The sequence below is a fragment of the Chroicocephalus ridibundus genome, chromosome 9 (genome assembly GCF_963924245.1).
Source record: "Chroicocephalus ridibundus chromosome 9, bChrRid1.1, whole genome shotgun sequence".
Lineage (NCBI taxonomy): Eukaryota > Metazoa > Chordata > Aves > Charadriiformes > Laridae > Chroicocephalus > Chroicocephalus ridibundus.
This window is the reverse complement of record NC_086292.1, coordinates 470704-491796: the sequence shown is the minus strand read 5'-3', so window position 1 is coordinate 491796 and position 21093 is coordinate 470704. Positions and strand designations below refer to the sequence as shown.

General features: G+C 59.5%; 1 protein-coding gene across 2 annotated transcripts in view; it reads right to left on the bottom strand.

Moving 5' to 3' along the window:
- MID2 (midline 2) overlaps positions 1 to 21093 on the bottom strand; it is a 119169-nt gene that overhangs the window by 73343 nt on the left and 24733 nt on the right. For both annotated transcript variants that reach the window (XM_063346128.1, XM_063346129.1), the window contains exon 2: positions 7142 to 7863. In XM_063346128.1, the coding sequence (XP_063202198.1) occupies positions 7142 to 7807 (666 nt within the window). In that variant the 5' untranslated portion in view covers positions 7808 to 7863. The remainder of the gene's footprint in view (positions 1 to 7141; positions 7864 to 21093) is intronic.

The following is a 21093-nucleotide window of genomic DNA, read 5'->3' as shown; positions in this document are numbered from 1 at the left end:
GCGGCTCGACAGGGGACAGACGTCCCTGCGTTGCTGGTGCTTCCCGCTGGCACGCCAAAAAACAGGCAGGGCCACAGCTCCAAGCTTTACGTTCTGCCTGTTTATTGCCAGCCTTATTTCCACAGCTACAGCCTCCAGCCCCGGGGCTCCCCTGCGGCCCAGCAGCCTCCGCCTCCACGGGCACAGCGCGCCAGCCCGGGGACTGGCCCCCTCCCCTCCCCGGGGAGAGCAGGGCTGCGGGCGCCCTCGGCTCCTGCGGATGTGCTGCACCCCCAGGGCCTTTCCCCATCTCCCAGCAAGGTCCCCAACTGGCTGCAGCTTTGTCACCAAGCCGTAGCAGTGGGGGGCACCCGAAGGGCACGCTGAGCGGCTCCAGGGAGGCCAGGGCAATCGCTTGATATGGGAACCTGGCAGACAATCGAAGCCTTTATCTGCACAAGGGACAAGACAGGATGCTCTTCTGCGTGTCTTCAACACCCGCTAAGCACCCGCTGCTCTGCCAGGGCCTTGGCCGCCACCGCGAAGCGACGGGAAGGAGAACCCTGTGCTGGGACCCTGCCCTGGAGCACAGCTCTCCGTTCCCTGCTCAGAGGGATCTCTCACACCCAGCCCCTGCACTGCAAACACGACCCAAGACAACAATAAAACCACAATGAGACCCCCTCTGCCAGCATGGTGGGGGCCGCCTGCCCCCCCACCAGGGTCCCCGGCGCAGAGGGGGGTGGCAGCTCCCACGGTGGCCAGCCCCGGCCGGGTTGGCATCCCCTGCTCGACGCGGGTCTCCGAGAGGAGCAGCAGGAGCGAGTCCGGTGCTGGGGGGTGTAACGCAGCCAAGAGCCACCCTGCAGCCAGAGCTTCCCACGTTCCTGCTGGGAACAGCCCCCCGTGCTGTGTAGGAGTCACAGCAGTCACCACTGTAACCCTCCTCCTCGCCTAACTCTTCTTTGTCTGGGGGAAATACATATATATATATAAAAATCCCGTTTAGCCCCACGGCAGTACAGTAAATTATAAATTAAGCAGCAATCTCAGTGACTCAGCGCAAGCGAGAACACGCTCACAAATCCCGAGGCGAAGGAGTCCTATATTGCAGCGTGGAGGAAGTTCTTTCCCCTCACGTTTTCACCCCACCGCTCTCTTAAGAGCCGTGGAATCAGCGCCAGCTCCCTGCACACCATTTGTCTCGCGCAGGGACGTGGGGGGGTTGTTCGTTTAATCTCGAGTCCCACTCACAGAAACCCACCGGGGGCAGCACACCTCTCTGGAGCGTAACAGGCTTTCCACCTGGCTCATTGCTCTTCCTTTAGCAAAGAGCAGGTAGAAAAGTGTTACAAAATACAGATTTTTTTTATTTTTTTTTTTTTTGGTATTTCCAGCCTGTCAATCAACAGGAGCCTCAGCAACAGCAAAGGAAAAGCCTCCTGTGAGCTGGCCCTCAGCCGGTCCCTGCAAAGGGAACAGAGCAGATGGAAAAGCGAAGGATGGCAGCAAATAATTAAGGCAAAATCCTTTCCCTGCAAACTCCTGCCACCACGAGCGGTGGACGGGAGGAACCAGCCAGAGCCCTTCAGTCCTGGCCTTTCCTGCCCCATCCATCCCTCCCTCCCGGGAGTCGCGGCACACTGCGGCCACCGGCACGGCACGGCACGGCGCAGGGAGGGCACCGCTCCCGAGAGAGGATCTTAATTACGAGTTTCAAGCAATCTGAATTTATAATTGGCTGAGATTTTACTTGGCAGATAATGTGCTGCTATCCTAGGCGCTCACTTTATCTAGGTCAAGCCATTAGCTTTGCTCTTAATCTACATACATTTTTAATTTGATCTTTAATGTCGATTTTCAGCCAGCAAGCCGAGTTGATGGACTTCTTTACCACTGATCGCGTTCAACATCTCCACCCTTCCTCAACACGCAGAGAGGGAAAGCAAGCACCAAAAATCCCCGTGAGCTTTGGCTGCTCATAGCCAAGGTCATGCCCACGGGGCTGGGGAAGTGAAAGCCAACGCCGTCAGCGAGCGAGGCCGGTCCGTGGTGCCGGCGCATGCCTCACCACCACAAGAAGGGCTGCCCACACGGCAGGACTGGCAGCCCGAGGCTGAGCAAGCCCACGCCAAGCAGAGCACACCCCAAAGACACAGGACCTCCAACAGCTCGTGCCGGGGGTTTTGGGCAGCCAGCGAGCCTTAAGGTGAGCTGCGAGAGGACAAGAGATACGAAGATGCCTTCAAATGTGCAATGTTGACTTAGGTCCACTTTCTGAAGGCACCACCCGGTTCTTCTCCCAGCTGAACGGCTGCCACCTCAAAGCCAAGCGGGTGCTGGAGATAATTTCCGACGTGATTATGTCGCCAAATGAATCCTCAACCAGCAACATGCCAAGACTCTGCCCAAAGAGCCCGACACGTGCCCCCTCCCCAGGCTCTGGTTGAGCAGCCCGGCTTGAAGCAGAGACGTGCCCGCAGCCTCTCACCAGGGGAAGCGTTAACGTCAACGCCTGGCGAGGGAGAAGGCAAGGAGCCCTTCTTTCTCCACCCGTCGCAGCTGTAAGCAAATAAAAGGCAGCAGCACAAGGTAAGCACTTCTTCTGGCTGAAGGGAAGTGTCTGTCGGCGCGGGATCACGCATGAATATTTCAGCACGGGTCTCGGCACCGCGGGTCGTGCTGCGGCAGGACTCGCTCAAATGGCTCACTCCCAGCAAACGCCGAAACCTCAGAGCAAGCAGAGAACACAGGCGGAAATCCAACCCCTCAAAAGCATCGCGGCCCTCGCCTGCCCTCCCTCCGGGTCCCTCTGGCATCACCCTGTCCTCACGGCACCGCTCCGTATTGCGGCTCCCATATCCACAGTTCTCCGAGGGCTTAAGGACAGGGCTGGGAAACAGCCGCTCCATTACCAGGCACTTTCTTACCCAAAGAGCTCTTTTTCCCCTTCCCCCGGGGCCTCTGTAGCTGACAACCATTGATGTGGAGCCTCCCCAGGGAAACAGGGTGCCGCTGCATCCATCCCAGCCTCGGAAAATTCCAGGACACGCTCCCACAGCTGGCATCCTGGCCTGTCCCCTCCGAAATGCAGATGCTGCCTGACCTGGGCTGCCATCCCACGGCGAGGGCCAGGGAGTGGGAGCTCCTCTCTCTCCGTCTCAGACCCAGGTGGGTGCTTTCGCAGTAGAAAATCCAGCGGCGTTGGATGGGCAGGGCTGAAAATACCTGCGGTTTGTGCTGCCCTGTCAGCATCCCCGGGCTCTGCGACGTTCCTGCAGCGGCTGTTGGAGCTGCCAGACCGCGGCCGGTGTCCGAGGTGCAGCGCAGGAACCAGAGACGCTGTTTCGGAGGAGCCGACCCATGGCTTGAGGGAACCGGGTGCGTAATTATGCACCCACAAAGAGCAGCGTGATCAGAGCGAGCGCTCCTTCATCCCACAGCAACAGGCATTGCGTGAGCAGCCACGAGCAGGTCCAAAGCCCCAGCCCGGCGACGTTCTCTGCTCGGATTTACCGGATTCAGGAAAACTGCTCGCACTTGCCGGCGTCTTTAGAATATAAACAGGCGGAGCTGAAGATGCACAAAATAAAACGCCATAATACACCTCGTAATACACCTTAAAGGGCTTAAAGATGGTTCCTAAAGCACCCTGAGGTTTGCAATACGGTACAGACAGACTGTGGCAGAGCCTTGGGGGGAAAGCCACGCTGTGGGCTCGCACCAGAGATTTCTGATGTCAAACAAGCTCGGAGGGGAGGGGGAGCCCCGGGAGATGGTCTGGGGTCAGACACAACAGGACGGTTTTCAGGCATTCAGTTCTTCTAAAGAGGGGGAAAAAATTAACTCCCCCCAAAGATTTTTGTGGAAAGCACAGCCCTTTTGACAAAATGAACTTACTCAGTTCAAAACACATTTTTCCATCAAAAAACCAACTTGAGAGGCGTTCCCAGCTCGCTCTAGCTGCAGGATCAAAGCCGGAGGTTCAGAGCAAGCACTCGCTGCCTGAGGCCCAGGCGTGCGGCGGGTCCCCCAGCTGCCGCCCAGCTCGGCGGGGGGACCGCGGAGGGACGGAGCCCTGCGGGGGGACACGGGGGCTGCGGGAGGGAGCAGCCACCCCCATCAGCGTCCCGCCAGCGCCCCCAGCCCAGCCCGGTTTTAAGGGATTTCAAGTATTTCGGATCCTCGCGAGGATGTGGAGCCTTGCCAGAGAGCGCGCGGTGGTCGGAACGGCAGAGCGGGGCTGGGAGACGACACCGAACACTAACGCAAATATTGACTCTGCCGGTAAAGCTCGGCATCGATCCCGTGCAATTCTTGCAGCGGAGGTAGGGCATTAGGGAAAATGCCATCCAAAAAAAGCCCAAAAAGTAGTCAGAGGCAGGGACTGCAGACACTGAGCCGAGGTGCCCCCAGGGGGGGTGCCCCACCGGGGGGAGACGCGGCCCCTCGCCCCGGCTCCCCGTCCAGCTCCAGCTCCTGCCGCTGAACCGGCGCTGGGCAGGATGAACAGCACAGAAAGAACGTTTCTAGCAGAGGAGACCTTCCCTCCTCGTCCAAAATCACTTAAATCTGTTATTTAAAAAAAAAAATTAAAATAAAAAATGGTGTTCTGGCAACCTGCAAAATTTGGCTGGCTGAAGAGGCAATTCAGGTTGCCAAGGGGGTTTGTCTCCAGATGAACGTGCCAGGCCAGCTGACACGGGCCGGAGCAGGGGGGAAATATTAAAAGGGTTTTGATTTCTATCCCCAGGTTTTATTGCGTGCAAACATACACGGTCATTTCTTTCTAAGGTTTCCAATTTGCTAATTGAGACATTTCCTCATGGAAAAAGAATGTCCTGGCCCAAGGACGGGGCTGGCACCGCTCTGCACACCGGGGGAAGCTTAGGTGAGGCGCGATGCGCAGGGACCGGCACACCAGGGTCCGCGGGCAGAGCTCAGCCATCACCAGCCCGGGCACCCCCCGGCACCCCCACCCTCTGGCGGCACCTCCCAAAAGGCTCGGGGGGAGACAGAAACACGTCCAGGACATCCTACAGCACGTCCCTCCTGCCGCTGCAGAGGTTTGACTCGCACCACTGGGCAAGTCACACCAGCTTTGGGAGAGTTTTGGAGAAGGGCAGGTCGGAAACCAGCCCAGGAAACCGGACATGTAGGAAGATTTCTTCCCAGGCATCAGCTTGGTAAAAAAAAAAAAAAAAAAAAAAAAAAAAAAAAAAAAGAAAAGAAAAAAAAGGAAAGAAATAATCTGGCCTGCACATAAAAAAAAAAAAAAAAAAAGAATCTTGCTAGAGTGATAGAAGTATTTCTTCTGCCCTCAGAAAACAGAAGAGCAGACAAATCGATTTTGTTCAAAATATTAACAAGACAAAGAGCCAAGAAAAGCACTTTTGGGTCAGAACAAGCCCCGAACATTAAGCAAGAAAGGACCAAGGAAGGAGCAGCTGGAAACCCATGAGAAGGGCTATAATGGAACATGACTGCTGCCACGGTTACAGCCTCACCAGTGTGACCTCTAATGGGACCAGCTAGATATATTTTTTTTTTAATATTGAAAAAAGGAATTGAAACCATTTTGCAGACTCATGTGGAATGCACGGGGGACAAAGAGGGATTTCTAACTTTAAATAGGTCAAATATCATCCACACGGGTTCACACAACATTCAGTACAACCACAGCCACTGCATAAAAGTTAAGCTTCAAGGTACCCCGGAGGGATCCCTGCTTCGTTTGCTCTCTCCTACCTGAGGAGCAGCAGAACAGTAATTCAGTTCGGATCAATACGTGCTACGAGCGCAGGGGGGTGGAGAGCGATTGCCCATTTCTGCCACTTCAGCTTGGGGGAGAACACGGGCTGTCGACGAGAAGAGGCTCCCCACCACGGGGGCTCCCGCTGCTGGGGTCGCTGGGCTCAGCAGGACACAGGTGGAAGGGAGACCCCAGGCACAGGACCATGGCGGGATCTTCAGAAGCCTCCAGCCACCTTCTACACAAGATGGAGAAGGTCTCTCCCTTGGCTCGGTGCCTCTGGGAGACACAGAGGACCGCTCAAGCCATCCCTGGAGGGGCTGGCATCTGCAAAGAGCCAAAGCGCTGAGATCCCACAAGAGGGTGAAAGACAGAGGAGCTTGGGGCACTCGGGAAGCAGAGGGGAGCTCCATCACTGCCTCATGGAATAACAGAGGGTTTGGGATGGGAGAGACCTTCAGAGATCACCCAGTGGCACCCCCTGCCCTGGGCAGGGACACCTCCCACCAGCCCAGGTTGCTCCAAGCCCCGTCCAACCTGGCCTTGAACCCCTCCAGGGATGGGGCAGCCACAGCTTCTCTGGGCAACCTGGGCCAGGGGCTCACCCCCCTCACAGCAAAGAGTTTCTTCCCAATATCTCACCTCAATCTCCCCTCTTCCAGTGGAAAACCCTTCCCCCTCGTCCCATGGCTCCCCTCCCTGCTCCAGAGTCCCTCCCCAGCTTTCCTGGAGCCCCTTTAGGGACTGGCAGGGGCTGGAAGGTCTCCGCGGAGCCTTCTCTTCTCCAGGCTGAACCCCCCCAGCTCTCTCAGCCTGTCCCCACAGCAGAGGGGCTCCAGCCCCCCCAGCAGCTCCGGGGCCTCCTCTGGCCCCGCTCCAACAGCTCCGTGTCCTTCTGCTGTTGGTGGCCCAGGGCTGGAGGCAGCGCTGCAGGGGGGAGGGATGTCCACAGGGCTGAACAGGCACAGCCGAGCACAACAGTCTCGGGGATGATGCTCGCAGGTCCCCCCAGCCACTCTTTCCTGCCGCAGCTCTGTCACAGGACAGGACAAACCCCAGGGGAAGCCACACTCCTGGGGCAACAGCCACGGGTACCTCGGTGCCCAGTGACGTTTCCCTGACTGGCGGCTTGGGGAGAAGGTCCAACACCTGGGCTTGGCACATACACACACACCAGCAGGAGAAAAATAAAACAGCAGAGACTTTGCTCCAATTGCGCGAGCGAGACCCAGCTCAGGCTCCTGGTACCGGTGCTGGAGGAGCCCACAAGCTCCATCCTGCAGCCCACAGATCTTTCAGGAGCCATTTGGCTTAAATAAGAGGTGCCCCTGGGGCATCTGGAACCAGCTTCTGCTCGGGCAACCATCCCTGGGCAAACAGCGGCCCCCCGCAGCCGCGCTGGGTGCTTACCTTCAGCTTTTCAAAGCGATCACTGAGGGATGCCACTTGGTGGTCCCGGTGGCGGCCCACCAGTTTACATAAGGCACAGATGAGCTGGTCGTCAGCAACACAGTACATGTTCACCTTCTCGTTCTCGTGCTCCAGACACGTGAGTCCTCGGAAGTGCGCGTCGGGCACGGGCTCCACCAGCCGGTGGCTGGTGAAGGGCTTCTTGTTGGGGTGGGTGGCCCGCAGGCAGCGGTCGCAGTAGGAGACCTCGCAGGTGATGCAGGTCTTCACCGCGTCCCGCGGGGGATCCTGCTCGCAGAACTGGCAGGCGATCCGCTCGCCGGCCACGGACATGGTAGGGCTGTTGCGGTAGGTCCTCTCGCGGCGGCTCTCGCTGGGGGAGTTGGGGCTGCTCAGGGACGCCTTCTGGAAGCGGTCGATGATGTTTTGCAGGGTCACATTCCTCTTGAGGCCCTCCAGGCCCCGGTGGTTGAGGGAGATGACATAGCGGCACGTGGGGCACTGGAAGGCGGTGATGGGCTCGATGGACTCGCTGGAGGAGCAGCTGGAGACCAGGACGCGGTGGGCGCAGCTGAAGCAGAGGCTGTGGGCGCACGGCAGCAGGAGAGGGTCTTCGAATAACTCCAGGCAGATTGGGCAGGTCAATTCTGACTCCAGTGTTTCCATCTTTAGTTAAAACGATCCTGATTCAGCATCAAAAGCCGAGGAAGGTGGTGTGGTACCTGGGAGAGAGGAGAGCGGAGAGCTGAGACGGTGGCTCTGGGCAGCCCCCCTCCACCAGAGGCAGGCGCCTGGGGGAGTCGCACACACACCACCTCCGCTACACCCCGGCACTCTGCCCCCCGACGCCGTTACTGCAGCCCATTGGCGTGGCTGAAGCGCCTCACCAAACCACCCACCCGAGCCCCGTCACCGGCTGGGAGCAGCGCCCAGAGACGCCGTGGGGCAGAGGAGGGACAGCAGCACGCTCCTCGCCAGCACCTCCCTGCCCAGCCAGGGCAGAGGGCTCGGACAGCGAGGATGAAGGCAAAACCAGGAGAAACCGCATGATTTGGTGCTTCTTTTAGCGAGCGCTGCCCAAGACAGGAGCGGGGGCCGTGCTGGTTGCCCAGCTGCACAGCAAAGACAAACCTCTCAATACCCCTCTAGCAGCCACACAGTCCCGTCTCCCTTTGGCGAAGGGGAAAAGGTGAATCATGTCCTGGAAACTCTGAGCAAAGTGCGTCAGGAGCTCTAATGTACCATCCTCCTGCCCTGCGTTTCGCCCAGCCGTCGCCTTTCAGGAGCGGGGCGGGGAGAAAAGAGCAGCACAATTACAGTCTGCGAACTTGCATCTCTGGCCTGTCCTCCGCTGCACTCCAGCAGCAACCAGGGATGCCCAAATCAACTCCAGCTGGAGACGAACGAGCCCGTATTTTTAGATCTCCCCCCCTGCACGAGGCTGGAAACGGGCTCCCTGGAAGCCACCAGAGCCACTGCTGTGCCGTGCCCAAGCTCCGGTTCTGCAGAGCACTGAGTCGCACCAGGAGGGCTGGGCTGCCTCTGCCCGCGTCCCACCACGCGCCCAGCAGCCCCCCCTCTCCAGGGGGTGGCCGGCAGCCTCCCCACCTGGGCTGCAGGACACATCCCCGGCCGGGCAGAGGAGCAGCAGCAGGCACCAGGGCAGCCACCGACAGCCCCATCTTCACAAAAGCCCCACCGGGCACAGGCTGCCATCCCACCTCCACACCTCGCACCAGCTTCTGGCAGGTCTCCGAAGCACAAAGGGATGGGAATAACAGCCTGGCAGGGCTAAGAAGAGGAACCGCCCGCTTCCCACCCCAGCTTCGCCGCAGCCACGCGCGGTGATGGGGACTAATTAGCGAGGAGGGGGACGGGGTTTGCCTTACAGGCAAACCAGCAACCCACTCATCAGGCCTGTGCTTCCCACCGAGAGAAGCGCTTGAAGAGCGGCTCCCTGCTCCGCAGCAGCACACCACCGCTCCGGGCCAACACCGGCGGGGAACGTATCCCGCAGTTTCACCACCTGGGCAGGGTCCGGCTGCGCGGTGCCGGGACCCGGGAGGTACCGGCAGGAGCTGAGCCCCCTGGGAGGCCTCGCGCTGGCGGGGACTGTGTGGGCAGCTGGAGCTCCCAGCAAGGAAGCGCCCAAGGGGCAGCCTGGGGATTCCTTTCCAAGGTCATGGCGGGGAGGGGGACACTGAGAAGGTAATTCCCTTGGGACACCGGTGTCCTGGGGATGGGAGAGGCATGCCTGGGTGTTACCACCTGCAAGTCACCATCCTTTTTTTACCCCCCCAAGAGAAACAGTGAAAAATCAGCTGTGTCCAAAAAAGCTGAGGAGCACACAGGCTCCCAGCAGCTTCTTCTCTGTGCCCCCTGGTGCCGTTCTCAAGCCCCGGCGCCCGCCTCAGCCATGGGAGAGCGTTGGGGAGCAAAGGTCCCAGCCACCTGCCCGGCAGCGTGAGGCAGATGCGCCGGGCTCCCCACCACGCTCCCCGCCTGTGGGACTGGGGGCTCCCGCTGCACAGCTGTAATGTCACCGTCACCATCACCGCAGCCATGGGCAGCTCCCCCGCACTGCTCCAAAACCTCACAAACCCCCTTCGGGTCAGGGTCGGTCCCTCGCTTTGCCGGGACGCTCCAGGTAGAGCGGCTGCCTCGCCGTAGGAGCCCGATGCTGCCGGCTGCACGGACAACCCCCACGCCGGCAGCGGAGCATCCCCACCTCCCACCTCACCCACGGACTCTCTCTGGCCACGAAATGCAGAGAAAGGATAAACGACAAGAACAAGACTTTTTTCAGAGTCTGACCGACATCGGGAAAATGCTCCCCAACAGCCCCTGCAGAACAGCGCGAGCACCGCGGGTGGCCGGGCCGGTCTCCCACAGGGTGAACGTCGCACAGAACCGCGAGCTCTGTGCGCTACCGTGAGCTGCCGCCTGCCGCCAGCTCCACTGCCATCCGGGGAAAAGATGCCGAAAGTTTAAACAGCATTTTGCTTTGTTCCTGAGGACCGTTCTCATGTTAATCTTGTTTTCCTTGCTGGGACAACAACCTTGAGATCCGAGATAACCGAGAGGAGCCTCCAAGCCCAGGCTGGAGCAGAAGCGGGGCCGACGCTCGCTCAGACGCACCTGGGCGAAGCAGTTGGCGCTGCCTTTGGAGCCTTTCATGCCTCTCACTTTGATGTCCACTTTGATGTCCAGGATTGACGTGGCACGAGGAATAGCTGATTAGATCATAATCTACTTTGTTTAGAGTCATTAGCTCCCTAAATATAGAAGTTATAACATATTAACACAGTTTACAAACAGCCCCGTGTCACTTGTGCCCAAGGGTCAGACGCCGGCCCTGGCCACGCTCCCGCCAGCCCCTGGGGAAACTCCCGGCGGCTGGGCAGGGCTGGGGCTGCGAGAGGCAGCAGTTTAACAAAGCCGTAACATAACAAACATTTTTGCCCTGGAAACGCCTGGGTGGGATTTCTCCCATCGCGCAGCACAGGGCAGCCCGCAGTGTCCCTCCAGCTCCCAGCAGGACGGCAGCGAGGAGCGGCTTTAGGTGGGTGCCACGTGCCCAGTGGGCACCGGCGCTGCTGCAGGGCAGAGTGTGCAGCGGGAGGGAGGTGGGCAGGGCACCCACCCGCATCCCTGCGACCCGCACCCTTGCCGCGGGTGCCACGCATCCCTCTGGGTACCACACATCCCCCCGGGCCGCTCCAGAGCTCCCAGCTGACCGGCTGGCCGGGCTGGAGGCACGACTCACGGAGAGATGTGCATGGCCATGGCTCCTGCGTCCTCACCAGGGTCACTGCTCCGGGCGGTGGGAGCGGGCCGAGTGCCACCTGGAGTCCCTGCACCAGCCCAGCAGCAGGGAATGGCACCCACACCCCATCCCTCCTCCTCCCAAAGGGACAGACCCCGCAGCAGTGCGTGGTGTAAACCCCTGCCACCCCCCGGCAGACGCTGCGTTGCCACCACCCGCACGTACCGGCACGTGGGGCGAGACCCCGCGCCCCCCGCTCAGCCATAGAACGACCCCAATGGCAGGTCGCTGCTGAGGAACAGAACGGGCTGCGTTAATTTGAGCTCTGTTCAAAACCCAAGGGAAAGAGAGGAAAAAAAATAACAAAAAAAAATAATAATCAATGACTGCCAGAGAAAGCAGGGCAGAGCCGGAAGGGAGGGACGAAAGCAGCAAGCACCGGGGCGAGCAAAGCGATGCTGTGGGTGCCGCGGAGCCAGTGGCGAAGCCAGCCGCCAGCTCCCCTGGGACACAGTGCGACCAGAGCTTTTACTTCAGGCCCAGCTTTTTGATGGGCTCCGAAACCCACGTGCTCACTCGGAGCAGCATGAGCGTGGCGAGCCCCAGGGGTGCACGGGACACCCTTAGTCCTTAGCAAATTATACCAAGGGCTGTTTGGTAGAAGGGTTCCCCTATCATCTCTCACAAATTATTATTTTTACAAGATCAAAGCCAAACAGGCTTCATTGCTACCTCCAGCTCAAAGCTTCCCCGTGAGTGATGCAGAGGTTTGTCACTGAGGGAAGGAGGGAGGAGAGAAACAGCAGATGCTGCTCACATCACCCCATCTACACCTGGGAGGGGACATCCCGCTGTACATCACCTAATGCCATGGTCGGCCGCCCCGAAGTTCCCCTTGATCCCTCTGACTGTCTTTAGGCAGCCCAAAAATCCCCTTGCACCTTCTGCTGTGGTTCCCCCTTGGCTCCTGGTGCAAGAAAGCTCTTGCTCACACATCCACGCCACGCAAGCCCTGTGCCGTGAAGTTCGGATACCAAAAATCAATACGACGCATTGTAACTGCATTTAAAACCAACGGCTGCAATTCCTGTTCGTGTCTTGGGCCTGGCCACAGCTACATCTTGAAGCGGGTCCTCCTCCCCCCGCCCAGCAGCGCCCCAGCTCTTCCCGAGCCCCGCGCATTGTGGGTTTGATTGACTTGGGAGGCAATTCTCGTGCTCTCCAGACATCGGCGAATAGTCACTGTATGACTGCGCAGGGTTTATCGGGCCAGAGAGCCCAGTCCCACCCAGCGCGTGGCTTCGCTACCACGTGGTGGTGACAGGTCAACGCGCCTTGTGCCCGGCAGCACCAGCCTTTGCCGAGCCCAACACAGCAGCACCCACCTTCCTAAACGGTTACGGGGAGTTTAAAGCCAGCGGCGTACGTCTGCAGGTCCCGTCTTCCCCTCCAGCACACCCTCCCGGCCTCCGCCAGCCCTCGCTTTCAGCGTTTGCTAAGCCCACCCGAACTTCCCCCAGTCCCCCCAGCACCAAAGCTGGGCAGGGCTTTGCCAGCCTTTCAGAGCCCACATTGCAACCCCCCCGCTCTCCAGACCTGCTCAGGCAAACACTAACTCTTCTTTGTTTGTCTTCTTCCCCCCCCTCCTTTTCTTTCCCCCTCCCCCCCCGTTTTGGTTTTTTTTTTTTTTTCCTTCTTTTTCCTTCTTTTTCCCCACCAGAAAAGCTTCAGCCCAAATTGCTCAGCCACTTCCAAGAATGAGGCTTAAAAAAAGCTATGTTGCTCCACCCGGACGTTAAAAAAAAAAAAAAATAAAAAAAAATATGGCAACCCTTTCCTTAATTGGCTCCACGACAGCAGGATATAAAATCTGGGCAGCAGTTGTCTCTGTGCTTTTTGTTGTCCTCGGGAAAATTAGCTGGAAATTGGATTGCTGTTCAGGGAAGAATAAAACGCCCCATCCAGCAGCCACGTCCCGTCCCCGCGGAGCCCAGGCGGGACCCGCTCCCGGTGTGATGGGGAGAGGGGCTCCCCCGGCCACACCGTGCTCCACAAACATCACCCCTTCCCACAAACAGCCCTAAATTCACCCTTGGGACAGGTCTGCCCAGGAGAAATGGGGGTTCTCCAAGGGAAAACAGCCCCCAACGTGTAATTAGCAGCAGCTTCCTACCTAACGAAGACACTCCAGGGAGAGAGAGAGAGAGAGGGGAGGCAATCAGCCTCATCCAGCCAATTTAGACCTAGCGTCACCTAATTTTTCTGTGCTTGACTTGCAACCTTGATAAGCTGCTGCGCGTGGAGCTGCTGCGCATATTTAACGCCAAGCGTTAGGCTTCAAGCCCCGGCTGGAGCAGAGCATCCTTTGGCCAGGCCGTCGCTCGCGCCTCGCCGCCTGCCCCGTCCTCCCGGGACATCTGCAAACACCAAACAGAACCTGGCCTTTCCTCCCACGGCTCCTGCCTCAACAGTTTCCTTAATAACTTAGCAAATTTGTCCAAGGCTTTCTGAAAATCCAGACAATTCATCTCCCAACCGCTCTCCCCAATCACCTTATTGCAATACTGAAAAAAAGAAGGAAAAAAACCCCACCCTGGATTAAACTGGATTTCCTATATAAACCCCATGCGTTGTTGTCCTTAATCTATCACACTGAATCTCAGGCATTGCCACATGAGCTTTAATTATTTTCTCAGCCAATTTGCTCGGTGCTAAAATAAAGCTGGCTGCTCTGTAATTCCCACAGTTCTTCTCGTACCTCTTTAAATTAAGGACAGAGCAGAAGAGGCTGTGCTCCCATCCAGCAGTTGCTGTTAATGAGAGATTACTTTCTGCTGCCAGTTCAGCCGCTTCATCGTTAAATCCCTTCACAAGAGCTGGCTGGAGCCCATCAGGCGCTGCTGATTTGTTGCTCTTTAATGTCTCCGTTTGCACAGTACCTTATTCCCCTGGGAATTTCGTCTTCACCACTGCTGACGTTGTCTTGACTGACGGCATGAAACCATTTCGTTTCATCACAGCATCCTCCTTCTCCTGAAGCTCTCCCGTTGGGCTCCCCGCGCTCCCCCAACTTCTGGTTGGGTTCTGCCCCCCCCCCCCATCCTAAAAAGGGGATCGTTCCCCATGTGTAACCTCTGCCGGAGCCCCAGCCGGGGAGAGGCAGGCACTGCCCCACGCCAGCCCCCCGGCAGCATCCCGGGTCCAGCACATCCCCCTGGCCACCGCTCGCGGCCCCTGAGATGCTCCGCTTTGGGACGCTGCGTTTTCCACCCCCCTTTTCTCTCTTGTCTTCCCGACAACATCTCCCTGTTCATCAAGCAGCTCCAGGAGCCTCCGCTCTCTTTCGCCCCCCGGATTTCCGTAGTTTCCCATGCACAGCAGCCTGGCCCTGGCAGCGCTCCCCCAAACACGCTGCCCCAGCACGCCCCGCCGTCCTTCCCCCCCTGCCAGCGCCGGGCTGAACACTTCCCATTGTTTAAACAGCTAATAATACCTTTACAGCTGTGCAGAAATCAATTGATTACGCCATTTGTTCTGGCAATGCCATGAAACCTTCCCATCTGCAGCTGCCTCCGATCCGCCTGGTGTGAAACGCAGAGCCCCGCTCCTGCGGGCTGGAAGTGTGATGTGGGGAGGGGTTTTTTGGCCAAGAGTTAAACCATCAGCTGCTAATGTCCTATTCGTCTGGGCTGATAGGGTTGCAGCGCAGGACGAAGCACAAAGGTTGTGGTGGTGTTTTAAGTCGGCCTTGACTGCAGGAGAACACAAGCCGTCACCAAGCTGTGCTCCTCATCCACCGCTGCTAGGTGCCAGCCTCGCAGCACATCGTTTGGATTTTGTGGAGATCCTGAAAGCACCTCAGACCCACCAGTATCCACAGCAGCCCTCTGTGGATGGAGACAAACGCTTCACCCACAGACCCTTTGGCGGGAGCCCAGCACGGCTGCCATGGCGGGGAGTAGGGGCAGCTCCCAGGGGCTCGTCTCAGGGTACCCGCACGGGGCAGGGACGCTCCGGCCAAAGCCCAGGAGGTGTCCACCGGGGGAGACCTCATTCACCTCCGAAGCGTCAGAGAGGCAAGCACCAAACACAGCACGTCTGTTTTTCCTCCGGTTACATTCTGGCCAAAGGGAAGACTTTACCTCTTCCCGACAAAGGGTGCCCGGCTCAGCATCGCGCAGGAGGCACCTGCTCGGCGAGGTGGCAGCTCCCCGGGACCCCAGCACAGCACGTGCCCGCCGAAGGCTGCCGGGGATCCAGCACTCGGAGTTAGCGACGTGCGAGGCAGATCAGGGAGAGATGGAAGAAGCAACTCCCCCAGCGGCTCCCGCAGCCCCGCACGCCAGAATCATGCCGTGTGTGTTCCTCAGCAGCCGGCACGGCTCAAGGAAACCCCACGCAGCAATGGTGCGCATCGCCCTCCGGGAGCCATAGGGGGCAATTCCCACAGACACGGCGTGGAGACCTTCCCCTGCCACCCCCTTCGGTGGCCTGGGGCCTGACAGGGCACGAAAAGGTACAGGGCGTCTCTCCGGTCCCCCCGATTCGGCAGCTCCCCGGAGCTCTGCACAGTTGCTTTTGATCCCCAGGGAACGCCGCGGCTCCCGGGGCCCTCTGTGCCCCCGCAGTGAGTAAAAGCGGGGGCTGCGGCAGCCAGGCACACCTTCCCGCAGGCAGCAGCCCAGCCCAGACCTCCTCTCCCCGCACTGTGCCGCGTCCATCATCTGGCTGTCCGTCCGTCCCACCTCCCCAGCCGGGCGGTTCTGCCTGCCGCTGCCCAAACCCTGCAGCCCCTGCCCCTCTGCCACCACAGCCTGGGGGACAAAGCCCGCGGCCAGAGGGTCACGGCAACGCCGGGCACCCCAGCCCACCATGCCAGAGCCAGGGACATCTGCAGACACCCAGCTCCGAGGGCTGCAGCGGGAGCAGCCCCACCTTCCCAAGATTCCCAAGACCGGCACAGATGGGAGCGAGCCACTTCCAGCCCGGCCATTGAGAAAAAGCAGCTGGGGACTTGGCACGTCACCAAACTGGCACATCCGGCACTTCCGTGGCCCTGGCAGCCCTGCCACCCCCCGCCAACCCTCCCTCCCCTGCCCTCCAAACCCCCCTCGGCCCCGGGTCCCGCCACCTCCCTCCCTCTGTCACCTCTCCTGCAGTCGTTCGCTCTCCTGCCACCCTGGTCTCCGCTGCCCAGCGCGGCCAGCCGCCGCCGGAAGGCAGGCGAGCGAGACACGGCACTCGTGTCAGCACCGGCAGCTCCCAAAAAAAAGACCTACGCCCAGCCGGCTCCTGCCAGACCACACATGGCAGCGGCTTTTTGATCCAAGCCTTCCTCCGGGCGCAGCCCGCAGCTCTGCCTCTTCCCCGGCCACCGCCTGCAATGCAGCTCAGCCCCGCAGAGTCCTGCCAGCAGCCGGAGCCCCCGGCCCCGCAAGGACACGGGGAGGGCAGAGCTGCCAACGCAGCGCAGCAGCAGCTGGTGCTTCACAACAGCCTTTTGGGCTGGAGAGCAAGCCACGGCTGTTATCCCCCAGACGGATGCTGCACGGGGGGGGCAGCCAGCCCCGCCGAGAGCTGCTGCAGGCAAAGACCCAGCGACGCAGCACCACGTCAGGCACCGCACGGCCCCCAGCCATCAGCTGCAGGGCGAGCAGAGCCCCCACCACCACCACCTTCTACCTGCACTGACCGCTACAGCTCAGCTCCATCACTCAGCCACAAGCCAGGCAGCGCAGGCGGTGGCATGTAAATCCCCCGCTGGCCTTGGAGCGTCAGGGTGGCTGAGGAGAAGCGTATGTACTGGGGTATCTGTACGTCAGCACCATACTGGGAGCTGAGCATCCTTCAGGGACTGCATCCCAGGTACCACACCAGGGTTATCCCCACTCTGGTGTTTCCAACTGGGCCGCCAAGTCTCAACGCCTGACACCGGCACTGCTCACCCACGGGGGAGAGAGATGCTGGAAACAAAGCGAGGCAGCAAAGGTGAGGTTGGGCTCACGGCAACGTCCACTGCGGGACAGAGCCAGGAGAGACAGACCCAAACTGGGGAGGTACCGGTGCTGCTGCACAAGCACGACGTGGCACGGCACGGCGAGGGGCCAGCCCGTCACCGGTGCTCTCCAGGGACCCTCGAGCTGTGCAAACGTCAAGGCTGCTCCCGAAGGGGCATTTACTGGGGGACAGAATGAAGACAGATCTTCAGCCAAGGAAGGGGTTCCTCCTGCACAGTAGGGCCCCATCCCAGCGAAGGCGCAGAGCCCGAGCGTGCCCGCACCGGGCAGCCCCGCGGGGACGGGAGGAAAGGAGCGGGACCACACAAGCCAGGCACGGCTCCAAAGGGCCAGGAGCTGCTGCCTGGACCAAGGCTCCCACCAACGTCTCGGCCCGCTGAGGGCTCCAGTGTGTCCCACAGCAGCTCCCACGGGCACATGTGCCCGGCGCTGCGCCAGCCCCGCGAGCCCACGGAAAGCGAGCTGCAGCCCACGTCACTGCTGAGCGCTGCCAGCAGGAAGAAGGCTCTTCCACCCTCCCCGCAGAGGGCCGGCCCCGCGGGAGGCCGTGCGAGGCAGCCCACGGCCACCGAGCCCCCCCAGGCTGCCCCGGCCTCCAAACCCCAAAACCACCCAGCGCCCCGGCCGCGCTCCCGACGGATGCCACGCAGTCGGGGAATTCAAAGGCCATTGTGCTGCTTTGTGCAAGTTTAAATATATCTGCACAGGCTCCTTGGGGTTGCATTCCTGGTGAGGCGGGTAAGATAAACAAGGCTTCCTGCAGGAACTGAAGACAATGGGGGAATAATTAGCGTTAATCCCCAATGCAGAAACAATGCAGGTAGCAGATATTTCGGACTTTCACACCCTCCCCCCTGCCACAGCCAGGAAGAGGCGCCCAGACTGGTGTGACCTGGCCCACGGCCTCGGCCAAGGGACACGCACCGTGGAACGGGAGGGAAGAACATGCCTCCGGGGCAGAGGGACCAGGCCGGGGATTCGCCGTTCCGGCCTTCCCCTCCCAAAAGCTGACGGTGTTTCGGAGACGCGTGTTTCCCAGCGTCAGCAGCTCCGGGCACCAGCCGGGCTCACGCTGGGGCTGTGGGCACCCACACGCCCAGGGTCCCAGAGCAGAAGGTTTGGGCATGGAGTTTGTGCCCGTGCCCTGCATCGCTTCCAGCGCGGCACAGCTAGCGACCCCAGACCGGAGCAACCGCTGGCAAAGCCAGGGAAAAGCTGCCCCATCGCCGCAGGGCTCCCGTGAGGAGGGTGCTCAGACCCCACGCCTCCCTCCGCAGCCCGGCCAGAGGACGTCGGAGATCCGCTGCTCCAACAGTTACCACCTTTTCATTCCAGAGCGCGACACACCAAGGCTTGTTTTCAAATCATGGCACTTTTTTAAACTGTTTTCCTACATGGGCCCCTTGGGAGTGCTCTGAACGTGAGCCAGATTTCCCTGTCCTCCTCCCAGCGATGCAGTGACAGAGGGACCTCAGCGCTCCCTGGACGTTTTGCCAGCGCATTAAACAGGTCATTTGAAGTCTTTCAAGACGAAATGCTCCTGCACTCTGAGGTGACTCACAGCCATTAGCATCCCTTTGGAGAGGGCTCTCCAGCCCTCAATCACTTCTGCACATACGCACTTTTACCCTTCATCTCAAAAAAAAAAAAAAAAAAAAAAAAAAAAAGCAAGCACCAATTCACCAGGCTCAGCTTTCCCCCAGCTGTATTCCCCCTGGCACCGAGATTATTCTGCAGTTGTGTCTGCACTGCTCCACTGCCACGCTCCGAGCTCACAGCGTGGTATTCAGGGAGCCCACTGGCCACCCCTGCCCGAACCGCGCTGCTACCGGCTCTCCGGCAGCGGGCACGGCACGAACCCCACCGCGGCGCAGGGAGCCATGGGCAGGTTCCCACCTCCTGCATCTCCCAAACCCCTGACCCTCCCGTGGTGGTCCCTCGCGCTCTGTGTGGCACGTCACAGGATGCTCCGCCAGCAACACATCGCAGCGTCCTCGGGAGCACCCCGGGCTCACTCCTCTGCCACCGAGGAGTCCTCTGACCAACGCCAGCTATCAGCAGGACACCAGTGAGGCCACGCTGCTGCAGGACACCGTCCGCCGCGTCCCACGGCTCGTGCCAGGATGGGGACTAAACACCCAGCGCGCAGAGCAGGTCCTGAGCGCGCACAGCCAGCTCAGAAACAAGCAGGTCACCAAGTCCCCAACAGACCAGATCTCGGTGAAAGACCAGGGCAAAACCCTCGGACCCCCAGCTCCAAATCCCAGCGCAGTCTGCGTCCCAGAGCAGATGGAATTATTACACATTCTCACCCTATTTCCCAGAGGATTCTGACCACACTGGTTGCCCCCATCGCCCCCCGTGCCTGGCACAGCAGCCCACGCTCCCCAGCCGGCATGGCACGGCCACGCAGCATCGCCCAGAGCTCCTCCCTGCTCCACGGGGCAACCGGCACCATTTTGGCAGCGTGCAGGGGGCACGGCTCTCCCCGCCATCCCTCCCAGTGCTCCTTCGGTGCAGCTCATGAGACAAAGCAGGTAACTCCAAAGGTAATTTCCTCCTGCCATCCCTGCTCCCTGCCTGCGGGCTGCCAGAGGGAGGCAGGGGATGGCTTTTGGTGACAAGAGGCACAGCACAGACCATACCTGCTACATAACACTGAAGTGTTCTTTTAATGATATGAAAGAAAAAGGAAACCCTCCGTATTTTGCATTTGTAATAAATCACAGACCCTGCAAGAGCCTCGCTGGAGATGGGGTTTTACAGGCAGAGGCGCCTTCGCCTCTGAGAGCATCCGACTGCCTCGATTCTCCGCGCGAAGCCCGCTGTGTCTCCGCAGAGGGACGGCAAAGCTCACGGCTGGTGAAGAATAACAAATGCACACAAATTCCAAGGATGCTAAAGGGAGCACGGCACTTTGCAGGTTACACAGAGACCACACCGATGGCCAGAGGCTTAGGAAAGTATTGGCAGAAGTGAAAGAGTGTTAAAAAAAAAAATTAAAAAAATATAAATTAATTTGTCCTAGCATGTCCAGACCATGGCCTTTCTCAGCCAAGGGCTGGAGCGTTGAGCAGCTTTCCAGGTGCTGGGGAGGAGCCCAAGGCCCCCCTCCCACCTGCTGTCCCCCACACACACAGCGAGGACACCGGGGCCAGGGCGGGAGCTGGATCCTCCTCCCTCACCCGTGGCAGCCCCGGCACGGCAGAGGGCATCACCACCCTCCGCTTCGAGGGACACCAGCCCTGTGGCGAGTGACACAGGTCACCCTGCCACTAACGACCCCCGCAGAGCAGCCGAGCCACCTCCCGACAAGCAGGGCCGTAGCGATGCTTGATGGATAATCACGAGATGAAGCGCTGCTACAGGACTTCAGGAATCCAATAAAAAGGATGAAAAAAGGCTGAAATATTTCATGCCAGAAAAATACAAACATGCCACACATGGAGACAGGGGGCCAGGAAGGCGACAGCCCCCAGCACCCAAAAAAGCACCCTCCGGTGACAACCAGAAGCTGGGCTCCCTCCTTTCAAAGCATAACCAAGGCAAAGACCAGTGCAATATTCACCCCAGAAATTCAGTTTCGTAGCCCAAACACTGAGTCGGGGCAGGTACCTGGGGCACCAAAAGCAGAAGCCGCAGCATCCCTGCGCTGCGCTGGGGCGGCAGCAGCGCCAGCAGAAAGCCTGTCCCTGGGAGAGGCCAGCCCTCATCCATGAGGAATCGGGAGATTTCCCAGGAGGAAAACAAGGCTGAGAGGTGAAGCACGGAAAAGCAGGGGCTCAGGAGAACCTCAGGCATGGTCGTGGGGCCAGTGGAGATGCCAGGGGACATCTCCCACCCACCATCCATGGAGGGGAAGGAACGCGCCGAGCACAAAGAGGATTATGGCCAGGATTGCTCGTCATGGAAAAGGCCCCGAGCGGTGCAGCTCGGCACCCACCACCCTGCTGCGGGACAAAGCCCAGCCCGTTCCTCCTTCCTACCAGCACACAAACGCTTCCAGCACCAACGAGCAAGAGATGGAGCCATCCGCAGCCAGGGAAAAACTCCAAGCAAAAAAAGAAAATAATAAAAATCAGAGCACGTTTCTGGGAGGGAAAAGCGCAAGGCAGGCAGACAGAGGCATCGGCATGGAGAGCCGAGGCCAGGTCCCAGCATGCCACAAA